This window comes from Micropterus dolomieu, linkage group LG21 (assembly GCF_021292245.1).
Source record: "Micropterus dolomieu isolate WLL.071019.BEF.003 ecotype Adirondacks linkage group LG21, ASM2129224v1, whole genome shotgun sequence".
Classification (NCBI taxonomy): domain Eukaryota; kingdom Metazoa; phylum Chordata; class Actinopteri; order Centrarchiformes; family Centrarchidae; genus Micropterus; species Micropterus dolomieu.
Window position 1 is genome coordinate 32367745 of NC_060170.1, and position 23375 is coordinate 32391119.

The 23375-nt window shown below is 41.2% G+C and overlaps 3 protein-coding genes across 8 annotated transcripts in view; 2 read left to right on the top strand and 1 right to left on the bottom strand.

Annotated features, from left to right (window-relative positions):
- The first annotated feature begins 731 nt into the window (after window positions 1-731).
- On the top strand, window positions 732-16291 carry ankle2 (ankyrin repeat and LEM domain containing 2). 2 transcript variants are annotated; one of them, XM_046035950.1, is made up of 13 exons: window positions 732-864; window positions 4707-5219; window positions 6451-6645; window positions 7721-7905; window positions 8630-8818; window positions 8925-9047; window positions 9430-9493; window positions 10026-10201; window positions 10302-10408; window positions 12319-12509; window positions 12788-13658; window positions 13878-14009; window positions 14252-16291. In XM_046035950.1, the coding sequence occupies exons 2-13, from the start codon at window positions 4718-4720 to the stop codon at window positions 14460-14462; spliced, it is 2946 nt and encodes a 981-aa protein (XP_045891906.1). In that variant the 5' UTR covers window positions 732-864; window positions 4707-4717; the 3' UTR covers window positions 14463-16291. The 2 variants fall into 2 exon arrangements, with proteins under 2 accessions (XP_045891906.1, XP_045891905.1); XM_046035949.1 differs by lacking the exon at window positions 732-864 and adding an exon at window positions 3366-3518.
- A 78-nt stretch (window positions 16292-16369) lies between these two features.
- On the bottom strand, window positions 16370-21952 carry pgam5 (PGAM family member 5, serine/threonine protein phosphatase, mitochondrial). Of its 4 annotated transcripts, none has more exons than XM_046034462.1 (6): window positions 21464-21952; window positions 20763-20935; window positions 19143-19268; window positions 18436-18524; window positions 17314-17444; window positions 16370-16887 (listed from the first exon to the last, which is right to left on the bottom strand). In XM_046034462.1, the coding sequence occupies exons 1-6, from the start codon at window positions 21694-21696 to the stop codon at window positions 16737-16739; spliced, it is 903 nt and encodes a 300-aa protein (XP_045890418.1). In that variant the 5' UTR covers window positions 21697-21952; the 3' UTR covers window positions 16370-16736. The 4 variants fall into 4 exon arrangements, with proteins under 4 accessions (XP_045890418.1, XP_045890417.1, XP_045890416.1 ...); XM_046034461.1 differs by having other exon boundaries at window positions 17314-17447; XM_046034460.1 differs by having other exon boundaries at window positions 18436-18530.
- A 602-nt stretch (window positions 21953-22554) lies between these two features.
- zdhhc8b (zinc finger DHHC-type palmitoyltransferase 8b) overlaps window positions 22555-23375 on the top strand; it is a 66178-nt gene continuing 65357 nt past the window's right edge. Inside the window, exons 1-2 of one of the 2 annotated variants that reach the window (XM_046034458.1) lie at window positions 22555-22571; window positions 22660-22911. In XM_046034458.1, the coding sequence (XP_045890414.1) occupies window positions 22808-22911 (104 nt within the window). In that variant the 5' untranslated portion in view covers window positions 22555-22571; window positions 22660-22807. The other variant, XM_046034457.1, reaches the window with a different exon arrangement.

Consider the following 23375-nt stretch of genomic DNA (forward strand, 5'->3'; position numbering starts at 1 on the left):
AGTGCTGTGGAACATCCAGGTGCTCTTTTGCAAACTTAGATGTGCAATAATGTTTTTAGTGGGTTTTTTTTGGACAGCAGCAGCTTCCTTTGTGGTGTCCTCCTATGAACTCCATTCTTGTTCAGTGTTTGATGTATCAGTGTCAGTCTTCAGCTGACACACTATTATTCTTCTTAACCTCATTGAGCATTCTGCGCTGTGCTCGCGCAGTCATCTTTGCAGGACGGCAACTCCTAGGGAGGGTAATGCAGAACTTTCTGAATTTATAGAGAATTTGTCTTACTGTGAGCATCAAGGCTTATGTTAGATATACTTTTGTAACCCTTTCCAGCTTCATGCAAGTCAGCAATTCTTAACCTTAGGTCTTCTGAGACTGAGAGCTCTTTTGTTCGAGGCATGGTTCATATCAGGCAGTGCTTTATGAGATTAGCAAAAATAAAATTGGTGTGTGTTTTTTTTTTTTTTTTATAGGATAGGGCAGCTCTAACCAACACGTCCAATCTCGTCTCATTGATTAGACTCCAGGTTGGCTGACTCCTGACTCCAATTACCTTTTGGACTAGTCAGTAGCCTAGATGTTCAAGTACTTATTCCACCCTGCACTGTGAATGTTTACACTGTGTGTTCAATAAAAACATCTTATTATTTGTGCGGCAGACATGTGTTCGTCTACTGTTGTGACTTGGATGAAGATCAGATCACATTTTATGACCAATTTATTGCAAAGGCTTCACACGTACGTTTTTCCTGTTATTTTTGTTCAGGCACTTTGTTAGAGGCAACCGGGTCCTCGCTCTGTGCATTTTGAAACCGTCGCGGTGAGAAGACACCTAGCGACAGAAGCCGGGGAGAGAGGAGGAGGAGGTGGGCATGGTCCTATTGAAATTATATTATAATCAAGTACCGGTACACGTTTAGGATTATAATACATAACCGTGTTCTTACCGGTCATTTTAATGTCTGCCTTTTCCCGGTGGCTTGAGTGGTTAGCTTCTTACCTTGCTAAGTTGCTAATGACTGTTAGCATGCTTGTCAAACTCTGCTTCCTAGTTAGGATTGTGTTGCTAACGTTACTCTTAATTTGTCTTTGCTTCCGCCTGCATCGGATACTGATCTACACAGACACCCTAACTCGTGTTTTAATTTAGTTCTTGTACAGATATATCTCGATTAATCGTCTTGCTTTTGGCTCGCCTGAACAAGTTGGCCCTCACACATAGTGACTGTATCAGTCAACACGAATATTCTTTGGCCTTTGGTGTTCGTACAGCCACATTTCCACTATTTTAATTTATCTTAAATATATAAATGTGGTGTTAACTAGAAAAAGCAAAGCGTGAGTTTGCTAGTTTATCGTTTCCTTCCTTCCACGTCTGCGGTGAGAAAGCATGATGCTACAGTCATACCTTGGGGAAAGTTACGTAATTATTAGCGACGTATATTTCTGTTGTTTCTTTATCACGGACGTAATTTATGATAAAACCCTGATATCAATTTGGAAGCTCTGTTCATTTGTATGAAATTCTTAGGCAGAAGGACATTTGACATGTACAACTAGGGCTGGGCAACAAAACAATGATTATTAGTTATCGCATATCATTTTCCTCAATAACAAATGTTTGATTTAATTCATTTGTCTCACGAACAAATTAATTTTTACGATGAAGATATTTCTTTTGTTGAGGAAAATGGACTGAAAAAAGATTTTACTCATGGATATTTGTTGGGGGGGGAAAACAAAAAAAGATTTATGTCATAATAGTTTTGAATGTTCTACCTCAGATCTGTGAAACGATCCACTATTTGGCATCAAGTGTTTGTTCTAATCATAAATTTAATCAGAACCTTTAAATTTGAAAGAAATAGTCATTTAACTTTTTTTTTTTTTTTTTGATAATAACTGATATTAAATGATATGTTGAAATGAAATGTTTTTTTATTATCGTGATGATATTGTTGGCTGTGTTGCCCAACCCTGTGTACAACACAGATACAAAAATCATTGTCATGTCAAGGCACAAAAACTTTCTGATTTAAGACCATGAACTCTGTCTGATGAACTGCTTATGTTGTGAAATGGCTTCAGGGCTTTTAACGACAAATGTTGTAGTAGTTACTTGTAACTTTATAAAAATACACAGCAGGTTCATACTCTGTTAGCCACAAGGCATTTAGACGGATGTTTCACAAGATAAGATATACTATATTGTCCACGACGGGAAATTTGATTTGGGCCCTGTCCATTCTGCAGCTTTACAAAGACAACACAAAATACAGAAATAAACATCTCTTAACACATACTCTCATGCAACACAACACATGCTCTCATATACATTAGACAGGTACCTATATAGTAAGCACATTAATATTCCAATGGCAGTTTTGGATTGAACAACCTTGTCGGCTGCATTTCCCTGCAAATGTAGCACAACCCTTGCACAATGAGATATTGCACACTCCTAATAGCCTATGTATTGCATAATAATGTTTTGCATGTAGTGTAGAGGGAGCTCAGCGGTGACCTTCTTCAGTGTAGTGTCCTATGCGGTCTTGCAAACTATCTAGTTTATTGGATGCTTAGTGTTTTTAAGAAATAAATGTGTTAATTATAGGGCTACATATGGCCAAAAATGTTATCACGATAAAAAAATATCGTGATAATTATCATGATAAATGTCAAATGATTATTTCAAATTTAAACGCTGATTTTTGCTCCTGAGTGAAAGAAGAAGAAACCAGATGGTTAATTGTGGTTTTAAACTATCATTTATGGTCAGAACAAACACTTGATGCCAACGAGTTCCTCAACAAAATAAATATCCTAATAGAAAAATTAAGTGCTGATTTATTCGTGATTCAAATGAATTAAATCAAACATTTATTGAACATTTGTTATATTTTTATCAAGGACATTTATATTGCAATAATTATCCTCATTGTTCTATTGCCCAGCCCTAGCTACGTTTGAGTTTTCCCACCGGTCTGGAAGGCAGCGTGTGCCTTTCCAACCACAGCATCTCTTTAAATTTGGGGGGAAAACAATAAATATTTGTATTAATTTAAATGGTATTTGTATTTGCTTATCTGTCATCATTTATACCAGTATATCTGGCCTATAATCTTTTCTTACTGATACTGGTCGGGCTCTAGTGTTAAGTGTTTATTTGTCTTGGGATTAAGGTCTTCAGATGCTGAGAATATTTAACATCAGCCAAAAAAAAATGCTATCATCTCACAAAATAAAATAAAAATCTATCGAGTTTATCGCTGCGTAATATTTTTAAGAAATAAATGTGTTACTGAACTATATGTTCGCGCCTGTCACCTTTAACTCGTCCACATTTGAGTTTTCCCAGCGGTCTGGAATGCAGCATGTGCCCTCCCTTGAAACTGAGCATGCGCAGAACACGTTGTAAACAATGAGACTATTCCAGACCGTGTCCAGCTTTGTGTCTGTCCCACAGTTTATCTGTGCAAAACTAACATAGCGCCGCGTATATCAAATAAAATGTTCCTCGGTAAGTATAGGGGTACATTTGTTACTAAATGCCATCACGTACACTTTGATTTTCTATCGGCATCATCACCACGAAATGTGTTAGGTTACACAGCCCGAAAACCCACCTCGAATGACACACTTGGGCGTGACAGCATGCGAATGAACTGAGTGATATTGTTATAATTTATCCAGATTTCTTTATATTTGTAATCGTTAATATTACAGCCCAATTTTTTGTGCTTTCTGTCTTGGTCAGTCCGGATTTTCACGTGAGCCTGTAGCTTTGCGAGGCGCACTCCCCGGCTGCTAAAACTGACATGTTGGTTAGCAAGACAGCTAGCAGATGCTAGTGCCACATTAGTGTGGTTGGTTGTGATTAGATATAGTGTGTGTGGTTAATGTTATGGGTACACGGAACTTTAGTAGCAGCGCTTTGCTGCGTTACAGAAGCTTGTGTTTGTAAAAAGAAAAAAAAAAAAGAAGTTTGTATCTGTGAAGCACACACTAGCTGTGTCATTGATTTCTGCATCCTACCTGGAAATACTTGGCACTGACAGGCAGAAGTCTGTCTGCATTATATTTTACAATTTGTAGCAGCTTGTTGGAGTATAACAAGATGGATGCCATTTGATATCAACGTGCACTCAGCATTTGTAGGCTGTTGGATTGCTCATTATGGGGATTATAGTGGATGTAAAAACCTGCTAAACTCACGTTGTCATTTAATTTAGAGGTTTACCAATGTCTTGTACTAATATTTGTTTAATGTTTATTGACCAAGCTATAGTGCGTAAACGCTAAATAATACCAAACTAAATAAAGTTATGTGTTCATACTGTTTAAAGGCAAGTAGTATAAATTACATTTATTAAATGTAAGTAATGAAATTGGAGCTGGGGGGGAAAACATTAGCAGTTTAGTTATGATAATCACATGTCATCTTGTCCAAATTACATTTACTGTTGTATTCCTAGATAATTTGTAATTGGCATTATTATTATTATTGTTATTGGTAGTATTGAAGAAATCTTGTGTTGAAGTATTTTGTGAATTCTGAATATTTATATTTAGTTTTTAAAATGTGGAAAACTAAAACTCTTCAAATGCTAAGTTAGTTGCTAAGTAAGTTTCTCTACATGGTGGTTGTTTGGGTTATTAATATCTTGATGGTCATAATTGCTGAAGTATATTGTGTGGTGGGTTGTAGGGAGCTGAAGCATGGAGGCGGTTCTGACCAGGCTGAGGGGGCTAAGTGCTGATGAACTGCGCGAGGAGTTTGCCCGAGCAGACCTCAAGTGCGGCCCTATCACAGCCACCACCCGAGCCATCTTTGAGAGGAAGTTAGCCCGAGTCCTGGCCGGGCCAGAGAGCAGCGCCGCTGAATCGGACAACAGCTCTTCAACAGGCGGCTCAGGCGGCTCGGCCTCCGTTACCGATCATGCCAAACCTGTGGCAGGTGCCACGTCAGCAGCTGCACCTACCACTGCTGCAACAAGCAGCAACCCCACTGAGACTGGCAGCGAAGAGATGGACTTTGGCTACGGTGTGGGTCTCAACCCGCCAGAAGAAGAGGAGATCTCAGTAAAGACATCCTCAAACAGCTCTGCTGAAGGCAGTAACTCTCAGTCCAAAACGGAAACCCCTTCAAGGCTGGCACAAGTGTCTCCAACCTTTTATTTTGGAGTATGTCCGCCGTGGGAGGATGTTTTGGCTCGAAATGGTAAGAGAGACTCCGCTTGTTACTTTGTGTGGTGTCATTCAGATTTCAGTATTACATATTGAGAGTTTGCAAAAGTTCCACCACAGTTGAGGAATACTTGCCAGGTGGTCTTGAATTTGGGAATTGCAGGAAAGTGTTTAGATGAGTGTAGGAGGGGTAAAAAACACTTTAAAATCAGGACAAGATTGTAATTCCAGCATCATTTACAGGGTACCACTGTCCAGTTCATCACTTATATCAATAACTCTGCTTTTCACTCCGAACACTTATACAATTGCAGCAGTAACTTATTTCAAAACAACACTTAATTCAAAAAAACATAATTTAGTGGCTGTAATTGTTCTCTGACAGTTAATATTAAATTTAATTCTTGTTTGTTCACATGGCAAATAGTTTGATTTAGATAGTGAACATTTTCACTATAATTTTGTTTCCTTGAGTTGTTTCTCTTTGATTTTCTCATGTGTTTCAGTCATTGCTCTTCCTGGTGGCGTAGCTAAGACGTACTGTAATCATAATGTCCTCTCTTTGATTCCAGCTGTTACTGTCAGCTATCAAATATTACATTTTATCTGGTGTAACTACAGGATGGAAACATACACGATAAATATATAAATTAAATTTGAAGCAAGTTTGTCCACTAGTATCAATTCTTCAGTGTTTCTTATTGTCTCCAGTGAGCTCTGTTTTCTTTGACAGGTTTAGTGTTTGGCTTTATACTGAGTTGAGGCTAAAGTCCACCTTAAAACATCATCATGTTGCTTCTTTGTTTATTCGTGATGTCTGCTGTGTTGTCAAGTGTCTCTATTTGTTTAGGAGTGCTTGCTGCTGATGTAGTCCGACATCCACATTTGTTTGTTTAGTGGATGAAAACATTTGTTGTTATTTCTTTAGTGGTAAGCTGCGGGGCAGTAGGACTGCCTGACCTTCCTGAATGAGTGTATTGATCTAAATTAATCCTGAGCTTCCACAAAATCAATGCTGGTAATTTTAATCTGTCAAGGCAGGCTTTTATTGCAAATGCAAAAGCAGTGGCACCTTGTAGAAACTCATCAAAATGACATTACAGGCTGACTGGGCAAAAAGGAAAAGAATACAAAACTACCCATTAGAAAGTCACATTACCAAACATGTCATACATGACACAAGAACAATCTGGTACTCGTCAGTTAGAGAATTAAAAATGGGGGGGAAATAATGATTCTGATTGGGATTTTTTTTTTGTCTGTAGAGAGAGCACATGTGTACACCGATAAGAAAGATGCCCTTCAAGCTGTAAAGATGATGAAGGGAGCCCGCTTCAAAGCCTTTCCCAACCGTGAGGATGCTGAGAGGTTCGCTAAGGGGATCTGTGACTATTTCCCCTCTCCCAACAAATCTGCACCCTGCGTTTCTCCTGTCAAACCAGGCCCGGGCATTAGTAAAGGTAAGTAGATACAATGTCTGTAAAAAAAAACAAAAAAAACAAAAAAGGGCCCTAATCAATAACCTCTCTTATACATTTTATTAGAAGTTCAATCTAGGGTTCATCAAAGTGTTGGCAACAGATCTTTTGGGTCCTGATGAATTGTCAGTGTAATGCTCTCTGTATTATTAAAGTTGTAATCCTGTAGATTTAAGTCGTGGTTGATTTTGCAACACCTGTAGTTACTGGTGGTAACAGCAGAACAAACAGTAATTTGCGTTTTTCCATCAGTCACTGAGCAACTGTGATTTGATTTTTATGCTTTAGTCTGCGAACAGCAGGGCTCAGTTACCTCAGAGTTACCTCGCTGAGGAGCTGGGGGTGTGCAGCCTGTCGCCTGCAGCGCTCCGTCTCCTGACTGTTCCTTTACTCCCTGCAATATTTCAAACTGATCCACTGTCAAACAATGCCGAACATGACGGTGCTAATCTCAGTGACAAAAAAACATTGCATTTCCTCTGCCTACCTAATAATAAAAGTCAACTTGTGTTTCAGCAGTTAAAGGCGTTCAATGTGAAGCTGCAGCAGTAGGACATATTCGGTTTGCATTAGCAGCAACTTAATACTGTATTTTTTCCAAAAATGTCTCCACCAGCACCCAGTTTGTTGTACTAAAAAAAAATATACGTAAATATTGCAATACTTTATCAGTGGGCCATAGATTAAATCACCATTGGTTACCTCATTCAGCGCTAGATAGTGACTTAATAGAGAATATATTTAAATGAAAATCTTCAAGGTTGTGACTTTAAAAGAAAGATCTAAGGCTATAATATGCAATTTATCCACAGGAATAATCTGCATAATTTGCAGCGATTTCTTTTGCCGTCTTTAATGTCCTCCAAGATAATCTTCGTCAATAGAGTGTACTTTATCAATATAGTGTAGAGATGCATCTTTCCTCCCAAGTTTTTTCAGGTCACTAATATCTGAGTTATCATGTGACACAAACAGAAAAACAAACAGATGCACGGGTCACACCAGCCTTGAACACTATTTGGAGTTTTTGACCTTGTCTTCTCGGTCTCCACACCAGACAACATGGAGGTTGATACCATCAACCGGGAGCGAGCCAACAGTTTCAAGAGCCCACGCACCCAGGACCTGACCGCAAAACTGAGGAAAGCTGTGGAGAAGGGCGACGAGGGCGCCTTCAGCGAGCTGGTGTTGAGCAACCCCCGCTATCTCATTGGCTCAGGGGATAATCCCACTATTGTGCAGGTGAGGACATAAAATGAATTAGTTGGTGTACGCAGTCTCAGATTGTCTTTCTTTGTGAACCAGTTTCCTAAACATAGGATAAATAAACTTGTAATCAAATTAACAGACAGACTTATTTGAATTTGTTGTTGTATATTACTGCTGTGGTTTCACAAACTCTGTGGAAACTCTTTGCTATTAATAGAGATGCAGAGCCATACTTGGAACGTTGTCATTTGTTGATACATAAACATCTTTTCCACATCAGTGCCAACCTGCCCTTGTCAAGCTCGCAGTTGCTAAAATATGACCAGCCGTATGTGTGTGAATATTGCATTATCAGTCATCATTACATTTATTTACATTTATTCATTTAGCTGACGCTTTTATCCAAAGCAACTTACGATTTCTGTACATGTCAGAAGGTTGCACGCCTCTGGAGCAACGATTGTTATTCAAATGTTTAAAAAGTTAAATACATTAAAATCATTAAACCAGTCTTTAGATGTGGGTACTTTAAACATGTAAATGTGATACTACTATATTATAAGTATCAACTATTCTTGAGCCCTAGTCATTAAAAAAAATGAAATGCATGTTGGTTAATAAATCCCGAACTTCAGCAGGTGAAGTTTAGGTCAGATGCTGTTTTTGGACAAAATTAAGCATTTTTTTCCGGTTGACAGGAGATTACAGAGGATTAAGTCCTGATCCATACAGTTGTTCCACTGTTTTGTCTGGATAGGAGGGCTGCCGGTACAATGTAATGCACGTGGCAGCCAAGGAGAACCAGGCGGGAATCGCCCAGCTGCTGCTGGACACCTTGGAAAACCCAGAGTTTATGCGCCTCATGTATCCAGACGACCAGGAAGTTATGCTGCAAAAACGTATCCGCTACATTGTAGATCTTTACCTCAACACTCCAGATAAGGCTGTAAGTTGTTTTACCGTACCAGCTTAAACCAGATTAGATTAGATTCTTTTGTAGTGAATGGGGTGTATTCATTTTGTGTATTGCTCTGCTTGTCTGTATGCTCCAGGGCTTTGAAACGCCACTCCACTTTGCCTGTAAGTTTGGATGCCCAGACGTGGTCAATGTCCTGTGCTCACATCCTGACATCGATAAGAACTGTAAGAACAAGGATGGCCAGAGGCCTTGTGATGTAAGGACCCTTATTTAACTTTGTGAACATGAACACTGAGTAAGAAACCTACATAACCTGGGGTGTTGCTGCTGGAGGTTATTACACAGAGAGTATTCATGAATGTGTACACATACATATGTGGGCTGTCTAGCAGCTGCTCAGCCTTGCACAGCTGAACACTGAAATCCTGCCACTAGATACTGAGGGAGGTACAATTATGCTGAAGCTGTGACCTTTTAGCTTGCTTTTTATATATTTTGGCAATCACTCACTGCACATTGAAGGCTAAACATAGACGAGCATGAGCAAATACTTTCCCCAGCTAATCCGGCAGCATTTGTATGTTGTCAGCTGTACATATATCCCCAATTGTAATTTTAACCCCCTCCCTTTCCCACAGCTTATTTGTAGCAGAAGAAATAAAACCCAAGAGGTGAAGCAGAAGATAAGTGACTATTTGGAGGGTAAGGATACACAAGTTTGTTCTCTGCTGTTTCCTGAAGGACAGAGTGTGATTTAGTGTGCGTCCACACAGAGAAAGGCTTGATTAAAAAGAAGCAGCATGTTACATCATGTAGCTGGAATGTGGCTGAGCACCTCAGTGTTGAATTTCTTCTTCTTTTTTTTTTTTTAATCTGTCTTTGTTTCTTATGGTGTTAGTTGGCTGATATAAGAAGTTAGCCTAAAAAAAAGACAGAACTCGGACATATGTGACAATTGTAGTGTAAGACTGTAACTGTAGTGAATTTGACGTGTGAGCGTGGTATTTGGCATGAAGTTCTGTACATCTTTTATTTACTGTCCTGTGCACAGACGGACAGCGCCATATGCAACAGACGTTTGACAACACAATAAATTAGATTTTGTTTTGAAGTACGCTGCCAGATTAAGGTTTAATTCCAATAAATGAAAATGTATACGGCTATTGTTCTGTGAATAAGGTCATATATCCATGGAACGTGTTATCTAAACTTTAAATTGTCCATTGCCTCGCAGATCGCTGCTACATCCCTTTGCTGAGGGCGACCGACAACTCCTCTCAGCCTATCATCGGTGCTCTGTGGTCGCCTGAGTCCTCAGAACGTCTCTCGCCGATCCAGCGGCATACAAACAGCCCGATGGATCCGGTGATGACTGTCACAGCCTTTGTTGGCCCGCTGAGCCCTTCTAAAGCAAGTTCTTTACTTGATTACCTGTCTGTGTTTACTCAGGTCCAGCACTGCATCATTAAGTAAACATTTAGTGACCAGAACATATCATCTTCCCCTGTAGGCAGATGATTTCCGTCGGTCGTGGAAGACGCCACCCAGAGACAGGGCGGAGCATTTCCACCACATATTTAAGTCTGATCCTGACCGTGGAGCAGAGAGAGTCGGCAGGTACGAATAAAACCTTACTCTTCTATTGTCTACATGTATTCTAAAAGATCTGGTGATGCTACTGAAGGGTTATACTACTGGGCTTACTGCTGTGGACTGTGACGCATGAAGATAATACACTGGAGGAAATAGTGCACTAGCAGGATAAACATGCCTGTGGATTATAGACATGTCTGGACATGTACTACACACGGTGGGTTCAGACCTGGTTCATCCTTTTATTAAATGTCATCTCTAATCTTTTTCTCTCAGTGAGCAAGAAGAGTGTATACAGTTGAACAACCGTAAAGTCAAGAACATGGATATGAACCTCCTATATCCTTCCAGTCCCCTACCCATCACATTCCTATTAACCTATCCACAGTGCCTCGCTGCTTGCTTTGCCGCAAACACGACAAAAAAAACAAACACAAAGCAAAAAGTAACCTAACAAAAAAAGCCCACATCAGACAGAAAGGTGCAAATATCCAATATTGGACATAGTTAAAGATGGATAAGGGGGGTAGACTGTGTGCATCTGCTGTCACTGGCATCCGGATAACTCTTTGCCAGGCGTGCATTCGTATAATGTACCTTACATTGCTGTAGGCTGTGTCTAGCACACATGAATGAACTAGATCAAGACTACAGTCCCGTTGGGCGTCAGACATTGGCACGCCAAGTTCTCGCCCCCACACCTGCTTCAGTTCGGCAGCCGGGTCGGTGTTCAGGGAGTCAACGGAGGTCCAGAGCTCAGAGTCAATCAGGAACCCAGGAGGATAATTAGGAAAATGGGGATATGTAGTTTTAATGAAGTGCCTAATTTGAAGCAAACTAAAAAAGTGGGCTTTGGGTAGGTCAAACCTAGTTGAGAGCTCTGTTAATTCAGAAGGGAGTCCGTCCTTATAGAAGGATTTGATGTTGATAAAGCCCTTGTCACGCCAAATGTGAAATGCAGGGTCAAAATAAGAGGAGGAAATCAATGATTTTGGAACACCGGGGAACTGTATCCAGATCCAGAAGTGAGGGGGTAACAACCGGGTTTTGAGAGTTCTCATGAAGTTTGAGCGGGAGCCGAGCGGTCGAGTGAAGGGAGTGAATGCTTAGATGATCTCTATTCGTGCCCATAAAAGGCCAATTTCACTGTTTAACTTCACTTATAAATCCAATATGTAGCTTAACAATGTTACAGGCCCAGTAATATTGGATAAGATTGGGCAATGCCATACTCCCTGCTTTTTTGGGGAGCTGCAGGACAGCTTTCTTAATACATGCGGGCTTACCAGCCCATATAAACCATGAAAGCATCTGGACCAGTTGGCGGAAGAAGGCCGTCTTCGTAAGGATAGGGATGTCCAGGAATAAGTACAAAATAATGTAATACAATTCAATGGCACCACAAACTGCATCCTCCAAAATAACCATACGGTTGAATCAACACCTCTCAGCTTCAACAAAAACTGAACATTATAACCTACATGAAGGTGGGATTTATTGTAGGCCTGTTAGGTGGACCTAATAAACTGGCCAACTAAGTGTTCGATTCAGTCTCTTTATGCACTCACTACAAGGAGAACTGCAAGTAAATTAATTACAGGGAATAAATAGAATAGTTTGCATTAAAAATGTATGAAGACCATGGCTTGAAAGTGTTATATCAGACCTGGAAATGGCTCAAAAGCAACTGAATTTGTTGTTAGGACGTCTGATGCATATTATATTAACACTGTTGAATAGTATGCGTAGTGTAAGCATGTATTTCTTTTTCTATATCTAATAAAAATGTGATAAATGGTTCACCTGCACTCTGACAGCAGGTTATTCTCAGACATGAATCAGTCTATGAAATTGCAGGGAAATTCAGTCTTATGAGTGAAATAATGTACTGTATGTGTAATAATCTAAATGATAAGTCATCCTTTTATCCGCAGAGACTTGGCACATGAGATGGGCCACCCGTGGGCTGAATATTGGGACTTTCTGGACAGTTTTGTGGATCTGTCATCAGCTGAGGGGCTCCGCAAGCTGGAAGAGTACCTCAGCAAGAGGGATTTCAGCCCGCGGGCTCATGAAGAGGCTGGGGAGAATGAGACCAGCAACAGGTTCAAAACCCCATCTCCAGGTACCTTCACTGTTCTGTATCTGGGAAGCTAAGTATAAATTGCTGCATTAAGAAATAGGCTGCACAAATTCCAGATCTCCTCCTTGATTCAGTCTGTTAATTGGCACTGTTGTGTAATCAGGGTTCTCAAGTACAGCCTCTTGTCAGATATGAAATAGACAAAAGATTTCGCAAAGCTACTTAATGTCCTCCTGTAAGTAAGAAATATATCATAACATTACACTGTAATAATTCCTAGTTATAAGTCTGTTTGATCATTCATCATCCTACGGTTGCAGGCAAGCCTAAAAAGTTCTGCAACTCCATCTCTGTTGGCGCCTTCCTGGACGAGGGTGATGACATCAGCCTTGAGGAGATGAAGAACCGGCAGAACGCAGCACTTACCAGCATCACCTCCTCTGCTGCATCCAAGGACGCCCTGAAGGGAGCAGTGGGTGGTCGCGAGTTCCACATCTTGCCCATTGCACTACACCACCGCGGGGCCGACCTGATCGAGACAGCGGCCGAGCAGGACCTGCTCTGCTGCTGCGATGACGGCCTCCTGTCGCCCGGCGTAGTCTGCAAAAATGGGGTGTGCTCTTCCTCCAGAGACAGGACTCACAATGGAGAGAAGGTGACCCCTCGCACCTCCCCGTCCTCCTCCTGCCTGCTGTCTCCCATCTCCAACCTCATGGTGGAGTTTGAGCGCATGTCGCTGCAAGAGCCGCTGGACAGTCCCACCAGCTGCAGGGAGAGGAGGAGCAGTGGCGGGAGCCGGCCAAGAGAGGCGCGGGACTTCTATAGCTCGTCGTCAGCCACAGACCTGACCTCCGGCCTGAACTGCCTTTCTCTTGGTCACAGCAGTCAGGATGGCGAGCCCATGGAGGGGCCAGGGTGGAGAACAGAGGGAGGAGAGACGGAGGAAAGGCGCAGCAGCGGCAGCTCAGAGGAGTACTTTGAAGCAGAAGAGAGTCTGGAGGTGCTGGGCAGGACTAGGGGGTCATTGTCGGGGTTGCGCAACTTCTGTGCTAGGTCCAAGTCGTGGGACCATGGGGGGAGGGACCTGAGCAGCTCAGGATCCTCTGGGTCCTCCTATAAGTCCTTAGATAACTGTAATGAGTTCCTACCCAGGACCCCTCCGCACATTAGAAGAGGACTTTTCATTGACGGGTGAGTCACACTGGTTTCTCTGCAGAAAGCGTAATGGTGTCTTATGACTGCTTGAATACAAAATGTCCCTGATAATGTTTTTGGTGTGTCACAATCTTTCCAGTGTGACTGCTATTAGGAGAATGTGACAAGCTGCCGGTTTCAAAAGGGTTTGATGTTTACCAGCTCATGAGTTAAGATAATAATATCACATTTTATTGATCTTGTCTGTTTTTACAGGGATTCCCCAACCAAGTTGGACAGGGAGGTTTTCTCAGCAACAGAAAGCATAGACATCGATGCCCAAAAGTATCCCAGCATTTATAAATGGAAGAGCACAATGAAGTCGTACTCTTTGTCAGACATGCAGAGGTTAGTAGGCTTGGCTCACATTTTATTGCAATGCATGTGTAGACAAAAATAACGGTACCATCTCTTATTGACAAAAAAAGTAGAAATGGCTCTTTAGATGCAAAAGGAATTTATTTCATGTGCAACATATAAATATGTGCAAAAAAAGTGCTATGGGACAGTAAAATGTTAGTAGCATGTTAGTAGCAAAGGAACAATATTGTTAATCTAACCACTGACTGGTGTTGATGTGTGTCGTCTAGCTGGCCCACCCCTGCTGTGGTAAAACCACGACTCAGGATGCAGCACCAGACTCCCGGCTCCCCGGTAAGCAGCGTGATGTCTCCCACCGGTCGCTTCAGTCCTGCCCGGCACGCTGCCTCACCGGACTTCAGCCCCAGCAGATACAGCCCTGCCAATGCTAGCTACATCCAGCGCATCCGCCTCAAGCACTTGAACGAGCCGCCAATTTAACTGCCTGCTCCTCTCACCACTACGGCCATACCCTCTCAAAGCCCTAACCCCAGCCACCCCTTCCCACTAAAAACCCAGCTGCACCAAGGTGGCTACACCCGAGCTCAGAAACCACATACCTAACAGAAATATGCACAAGTATCTGGAAGATTTGTAATAATGATGTATGGTACTACTCCTATGTAAAACAGGAATTCTCATCACGTTGGGTTGTGATGTACATTCAAGACTTTAAAAAGGAAAAAAAGAAACATTGATAAGTCATGTACTGTATGGGTGTGGACCATGTTGAATTGACGGTAATGTTATTTGTGGCAAGTGTGAAGCACCTGTATCATAACCTGAGTCAACTTTTTTGAATATCGTGAATACAAGCCGCACTCCCCAAAGTTAGTTCATCACGAAAACCTTGGTGTGGGAAATTCAGCAGGATTCTGTCACTGAAGATGTTCTTTAAAAAAAAAAAAAAAAAAAAAAAAAAAAAGTAAAATGTCAATATTTTAAAAGTTATTTTTTGTATGTTGGTCAGTAGCACAAAAATTCAATGTTTTTATTAATGGTGTTAAAACCGACTGCCATTTCCTATGTTTTCCTCAGTTCAGGAATTGCCTTAATTTTCTGAAGTGATGAACCAGTTCTCTTGTCAGTTTGGACTCTCCTCTAGCTCATACATGAAACATCTGGAAATGGCGACCTCAGTGGCTGCGTCGATCACAGATGATTTCGGCAAACATGGGATAAACTGATAAGATTGAGATCTTCCATGTTTTTATTTCGTTCTTCAATAAATACATTCTTCATCTTTTCTCGGTGGTTCGTGGACATGTCTTGACTTATACTTTCTGCCGCTACCGGCGGCCTTAGACTGTGCAATTTATATATATTTTTTATTTTTTTCTCTGACAAATCTTTCATTCACAATTATCTTCCAGTGCGAGTATGATGACAAAACCCACACACCCATCAGTAAAGTGTAATTTGTCTGGGCTAAACCTTGAAATTGCCCAGTCTGAGACCACTTTAAAGCTGCATTAAGTGATTACTAATCACTAGGGGGCAGAACAACTCCAAAACGAACTCATCAGCAACAGAACCCTGATATATTCATCAGTTTATTATGGCCATCTTGTGAACCAAAAACTGCCTTATGGTTACAGAGATCCCAGCTGAGAGCTGCAGAGTTAGTTGTTGATTCCCAGTGGGATCGGCAGTACTCACAACCCTTTTCACATTACAAGTAGTTTAGACCTTTTATAGAGCTTTAATGCCCAAAGTCATGTTGCTCAATGTCACGTACATCTTAGGTGGTTCAGATGGGCTTACAGCAAACTCATACACACAGCAGTTTCTTGCAGTTCTCCTGAACAAGTCTAATTTTGACTTGTGAATGTGCATAAATCTCCCGTATCCAAATTATTTGTAACTTCAGGATTAATTCAGTGCTGTATGAGGGCTTATCAATTAATGTCTAGGACAAAACAAGCCAATCATTTTGAATATTGAGATTGCCACTCTAGGTCAAGTGAAACAAATGTTCTGAATGTACATTTTTTTCTGTACTAAACCTTTATCCGAGAGCACAAACTACTTCTCTGAGAAGATTGTATTGTCCTCCTTGTGCTCTCAGGTGACAACAGGTCCAGTTCTGGTCTCTGAATGTTTATGAATGTGGAACTTTGCAAAAATGCACCTAAAAAACTTAATACATGCTTCTTGTGCTTTTAGCATTCTGTGTTTTATTAAAAGTTAACTTTAATGGTGAATTATCTTTCTGTATGTCTAGACTTCAGTTGCATTCAACTAATCAATAAAACATCACCCCTACTTTACTGCCAGTGTGTCTATGTGCCTTTTTTTCGGAGATATTTCAATTTATTTCAGGAAAGAAATGTGACAGAAGCCTAAGCTTTCATTATTTTCTTTTATTTACTACAACTGCACCATACAACACAAAATCCTCACTACAGCATACTGTAATGACACGTATAAAGCTGAGAGCAAGATTTGCATTTACAACAGCTATACAAATACAACTGTTTTTGGTTTAAAAATCAGTCACTTGTGTAAAAATCCTCAATTACATTCTGTAGCATTTGCTATTCAGCTGTTAAATCACTTCTTGCATTCTATGGCACGAAAGTAATCACTCACTTTCATTACATGATGGTAGTTCAATTACAAAATAACAACATCAACAGTAATTTTCAAGACACTTAAGGAGAAAACTGAGCTTTGACCCTGCAACCAACAGACAGGACATCCGACTGAGTCCCGTCAGGTCCGTGTTAGTTTGTCCGGGGGCATGAATCCTGCGTCTCCCAGAGTTCTGAGGGCCACCCTGCCACTAGGGCGGATGGTGAGCCACGTAATGCTGCCGTTGTTCAAGCCCATACGTAACCAGCCCTCTGGAGGGAACTGCAGAGCCCTGAGAGAATAAAAGAAAGATATGAGCAGCTGAGAATGAGAATCTCAGTACTGGAGTTACTGTATCTTCATCTTCAAATAATTTGATTTGTGTGCGATTCTGTTCAGTAACTTGTCATTTGGAGGACATTAAATCCATGTTGCATTTAAATAGATGTACTAAATGTAATTTTAACCAACGCAAAAGACAAGCACTCACTATGAAATGTAGCTGCTAGAATATTTACACTCAACAGGAGTTTTCTTTTAAGGATTCTGTCAAGAGCACACTGACACAAGTGAAGCACCTATTTATTAAAAAAAAATCTTACAAAAAAACCCCCCAAAAGAATTGCAGCATAGTTTAAACAAAATGGTTAGCAAAGCAAGAAGGCCATGCTTTGGCCTCAAGTGCGCTGCGACCACCGAGTCTGCCGGCGAAACAAACCTGCAGACAAAATAACGGATGACATTGGCATGACACACGATGATCTCGTAGCTGTCCTCCTTCTGCTTGGGGTCAGCCCGATGGATGTAGCGGCGGAAGGCTGCCTCAATGCGAGCTCCATCCTCGTGGTACTGCTGGAGGACGGTAGAGAGGTTGAAAGCCACCTTTGTCACATGAGAGGGTTCTGTTTGAACCCCTCAGTCAGTACAGAGTCAATACATGATGCTGCTGTGCATTGTGGGGAATGTGTAAAGAGTTTCATTCCAAAATGAGGCCAACTATATGGAAATTATTACTTCTATTAAATCCTAAATCAATACTGAATCACTGAGGGCTTTGTAAAAAATTTTAATGGTTACATTTACATTAATAATCCAATTATGTCCAACACTTACAGTGAGGAAATACCAAATAAGATGTTTAAATGGGTTATTTATGAGATTGTTCCATTAATAATCCTGTTTTAATGCCATAGCGAATAGTCCAATTATGTCTCCCTGTCATGGTGCTACCATGTTCTAAGCTTTTCTTTAAGCTGGAAGTTTTCCAGGATAAAAACTCTACAGCAATGTGTCTTCGTAGTAACAGTGTCCTGGTTACTCTGCATAATCCACAGACCTCACGGTCAACAGATTTCTTTATAACCACTAAGGTAGCTGGGTCCAGGGATTAACCACGTATTCAGGACTGTGTTTCTGGAGAGGTAGCTGAAGAAAACCAAACACTACCTGCATTGCTGAATAACACTGGTGTAAGGTTTTGTATTTGGGTAATCCAATTTCTTCAAAGTTTTAATAATAAAATAAAATTTACCAACTGGCTATTTAGCTCCGGATTATGTAATAAAATATCTATTTAAATGAGGAAACTATGATAAAAAGATCGACCCTCAGCTGTCAGACTCCTTTAAACGTTGGCATTTTGGATATTAACTCTTCCTATAACCCATTCCTGTGAAAGTGCACTGATGTATTGGCTGACATCTGCAGCTGTAAGCCTAAACAAGCACTTGACAGGACACCTGCACAGACACATGGGCAGCAGAGAGTTATCTAAACAAGGATATGCTAATACAGAAGAATCAGCCCGCTCTAGAGGTAGCGTGGGTGTAGCTTCTCTCACCACAGCATCTGGCTTCCAGTGAGTGACATTTGGAACCGGCTCGATAGGTGCACCCTCTCTCAGCAGATCACAGCTCACCAGCTCCACTCCTAGACCCGTACGACATTCAGGGCAGTCAAAATGTTAATATGCATTTGTGATGTTCAGCATTTCCGCACAAGCTTTAATTGGTACTGTACAGAATCTAGGTTGCTAAACAGGAAATACACAAAAGCACAAGATAAAACAGGATATGAATCGCCAACTTATCTCAACTGCGTTATGTATCAAGCAACATCTTTCACAATGTGTCAAGTGGCCAAACACAGATATTTAAAGTTACATAGATATTTGATTATTTTGTACTAAGCCATGTTATCGTCTCATAATTTCTCAAATAAACTTGATATTTTTTAGGCCCAATATCCATACCAACTCAAAAGATCAAACCAGAACTGATATATTAGTACTAGGTGAGGTATGCAGGAAAGTCAAAGCACAGTGTGATGATGATGATGATGCACTGGAAAAGAAAAGCAACATTACACCAATACCTAAATCATAATTTTGGGTGGTTTTCTTTAACTGTTATTGTCCATATAAAATGTATTCTGACATCCTATAAACTGAAACAATGCTTATAGCGACAGAAACTTGACTTTTCAAAATTTACTTTCCACACTCATCCAGACTCGGCTCTGAACGACAGTGTGGCTTCTATCCACTACCTGAGAGGTGTTTGTTAATGATATGTGCGGTTTCTGTGGCCCTGGTCATGCTGGAGTGGATCAGAACATCATACTTGAGTCCCAACGCTGCCAACCGCTTGCCCGTCAACTCTGCCTGCTCACGACCTGGAAGTGGAGACACAAAAAGGTCATTATGAACGGCTCATCTGCCAGAAATGGTCGTGAAAAGATTTGGGTAGGACAACAGGCAAGCAAACAGAGATGGTTCCTTCAACAAACAATCAGGATGGTATAGTATTGAGGTGCTCCGATCAGGAGTTTTTGGGCCAATCACTGATTGCTGAAAGCACTGAGTCTATTTGAAGCCTTTTATTTGTCATGTAGCATTATACAGTATAGTTATTTAATTAGTCCTAAAAACAATGTATTAAGTAATTAAATTAACAAATGTTTATTTTATTGCCAGGAAACATGGGCAACAAATTACACTTCCTCTGTCTTAGAGACTTAAACTATAGCAGGTTATAGCTTGACAAATATAGTTTTCCTGTGGAATAAATCATGAGTTGATGATAAACTCTGAAGTAGCAGCTTTTTGTTCTGAAAAGCTCAGGCAGGTTCTGCTGGCTTTAGGGGGTACAGAGAGAGGGAGAGTGGGCTACAGATCAATGACATTTGAATATAAAGGGACATTTAAATAAATAAACGTACAATGGTACTTCCATATTATACTGTTGGTATATTGTTAATATTACTTATAGTTACTATATTCATTATTTCATATAGTTTACCACTAGTAGGCTATAGGCCTAATACTATTTCAGTGGGTTGTTTTTATTTATTTAATCCTTGTGCAAGAAGCACAGTGTACATCTTTTACATTGGCCTACTGCCACCGGCTTTACCAGAGGAGAGGGTAGTAAACACTTTAACGGGAAACGGGAGGGTTGACATGAGAGAAGAGAGAGGAGTGGGGTAATGTGAGGCTACAGCGGCGTTTTAGCTGCATATCAGAGTTGATCTGACCGATACTGTTACTGAAAGCAACACGGGAGGACAAAGAGACTTTGCAAAACAGACTGGGAGTCTATACGGCGACATGCACAGCACTAAATATTTTAATAAAAATACTGAAACTAAACTTCTGTCAGTAGCATCGTGTCAGCAACCAACTCTGCAGCTCATCGTATCGGATTCGCCGTTTTAGTCTGGACGGGAGGCGGAAACGTCGCTGAAGTCGGCGTTTTAAAACGAAAACGGAGAGAGAGAGAGAGGCAGTCAGCTGATTGAGTGGCGCCTCTCTTTGCATCAGGTGACCGCTCCTGCTTGTCTGATTGCTGCTCAAATCTAATTATAAATGATTAACTGGGCGCATCAATCCATTCCTGTCTGAAAAGCACACTTTGGTGCTGGCTAGCTTTGAAAACTCCTTGAAAATTTTGCCTGGCGAGTATTGCATCACCTGATCGGCTTTTGTGAAAGGCGTTTTTAGAGACCACCGAAGCCATTATCGGTCGATTAGGATCGGTGACCGATCGATCGGAGCACCCTTTGACCCAGTCCATGTATAATGTTATCCTAGCAGAGATAGAAAAGCACACATTGTGACCCCGTGTTGACCGAAATGACTTCAAGCTGACATAAAGGTAAATTAAGGACCTAGAGGAGTGAGGATCCTCTCCTTGTCGGTGGTCCCGCTCAGGTTGTACTGGGAGTGTCTGATGAGGAGGATGTTGCGAGTAGCTTTTGGTTTGCCATTGTCCTGCTCGGAGCTGGGGTCTTCATTTACACTTTCTTTCTTCTTCCCATTGGACAGTGCAGATGGGTCCCTCCTGGATAGAGTTAAGAGGAGGTGATCTCGAGATTAGAAGTGGCTTTGTCTCACATTGTTAACTTGAAGGATGGAAACAGAGTTTATATACAAACACACACACACACACACACACATATATATATATCCTAACTATTATTTAAGATAGCGGTGAATATGATACTTCCAACACATGTCGTTTTGAAGATCTACACCAAACTCAATTTTTAAAAAAGCCTATTTAGAGCTGAATCAGCAACATTGTACCTCGAAGAATAAGGATCATGACAAATCCTTATGGTCCACCTTTAGATACGGTATGCATCCAAAACGCCAATTCAGTTAAGCAAGATTTTAACATTTAGTCCAATATGTCCAAAATCAATCTAAATTTCACCGTGGGTGGATTATTATTAAATCGATGTGTATTTGACAGAGGTTTGGCGTAGCGTTCAATCCATACAAAAGAGGAAAACGGAGGGAATATTACGGTACCAGCTACGTTCAAATAATTACACCGTCAAGGGAGAGCATGTGTAGAGGCACGTACTTATCCCAGTTGAAGTCCCAGGCGTGTCCAGTCGGGACTGGTGTGTGGTTGGCAGGCGTCCACGCCGGCTGCGCAGCTTGAAGTACGTTGAATCTCGACCACCGGCTGACCGCCGCCTCTCCGCGCCGCTCCACGAAGTATCCCCGGAAGTCTGTATTTGCAGCCGCGAAGACTATAACGGCAGAACCTCCAGCGAACCCACAAATAAGTTTTATAGTTTTCCTGTACGACATCCTGCGAGCCGCCAAAGGAGGAAACTAGTGTTAGCTAACGTTAATTAGCTTAACTGGTTTAACTTCTCTCTCCTCACAAATGTATGGCTTTCTTCTGGGAAATGGCGTTTGCCTGTCAATCCCAACACCGGCAAGAGAAACAAAACTCGCTTTATATGCGGCACAAATATCTACCCGGGCGGAGGCTGTTAGCTGAAAACTAAAAATACAGTCTGCACAAGAGATGGCAAGCTAATCTAGTCTCTACAAACATTACGGTGGCCCGCCCGAGCCAAAACAGTCAGCTTCGCATTTCGCATAAACGCCGAGATGCGCCACTTGAGGGCGCTCTAATCCATAAATCCACAGTATTACCAGCTACTGCTACAGTGGCTCTGATTATTTCCCCCAGTTTATTTTTATAGTACATTTTGGAGATAGATTAACGTGGATTGAATCTGTTGTCATTTTTAGCAACTTAAGTTTCATTTAAATATAGCCTATGTATTTTGGTTAACAATATCCAAACCGACATTAGTAGTTACACAAAGCAACATTAAGCTGCTAGATTATAAAGGATGTTTGATGTCTCTCCGCAAAGAGAACACTGCCCACCCGAACCAGAGCTACCAAAACACTAAACAGCCAGTCGTCTTACACTTTGACAGGCATTTTGATATAAAATTAATTTAATACACAACAAGATTTTTAGAGTCGGTGAGCATTTGCGAGGAAAGTGTATTTTTATGTATTCCCGTTAAAAAAATAATAAATAAAAGGATAGCAGGGTGACCAATTCTTTCCGCCGAAATGCTGTGTAATCAACATCAAAACTCCGATCATTTCTTTATGAAGACACTTGCAGGGTTTGCAAGGAGGCTCCACCTTTTCAAGCGGTTCAGTGACCTCACCAGTGGGCTGGATTGCAAGGGTGGGATTTCCAGGCTTTCAGCGAGCTCTATGTATCCCTGCCTCTCTGTCCAGGGATCTATGCGGCTTCAACGGTAGCAAAGACGGACCGGTTGTACCTTTTATTAATAGCCATAGAAAGGCCCATATACTGCACACTGGATCTTTTTTCTACATGCGACTCCAATCGGAATAAATAATTGAGGAATGTGGAAATTACAGAATGCCCAACAGCGCTGGAAAGAGATTTAAACCCACCAAATACATCCCAGTATCCACTGCTGCCACACTCCTTGTGGGATCGACCACTTTATTTTTCGTTTTCACGTAAGTTTGCATCGCTTCTTGTTCTCATTCGTTGCATGTCGGGATTTTCATACACTGCGTGAAAACAGATTACACAGACAAGAGTGGATTTGCAGCTCAAAGTTTGCATGGGTGCATTCAGCCACTCGCGTAAAATAAGTGCTTTTATAGGAGTATCCCACCGGGGAATCTCGCAGCGTTTCTTTAATGGGTTTGCAAAAAGCAGCCTTATATGCTGCCTTTCCTGTGCAGCCTCTGACAGACCATTCAGCCATAATACCTGTGAGGCAAACTTCCAATAAGCCATGCAAGTTTAACTACGCTATGATCGTGCAGGAGACCACAGATTAGGCCGCAGATACTCACTTTCCATTGAAGAAATGCCGCAGGCAGTTGTTGACACAATTATAACGGTTGCTTTGTCCCAGCAGGCGGTTGTGTTTTATTCATGCACACTCAATGGGGATCGTTACAGTGGTCACACA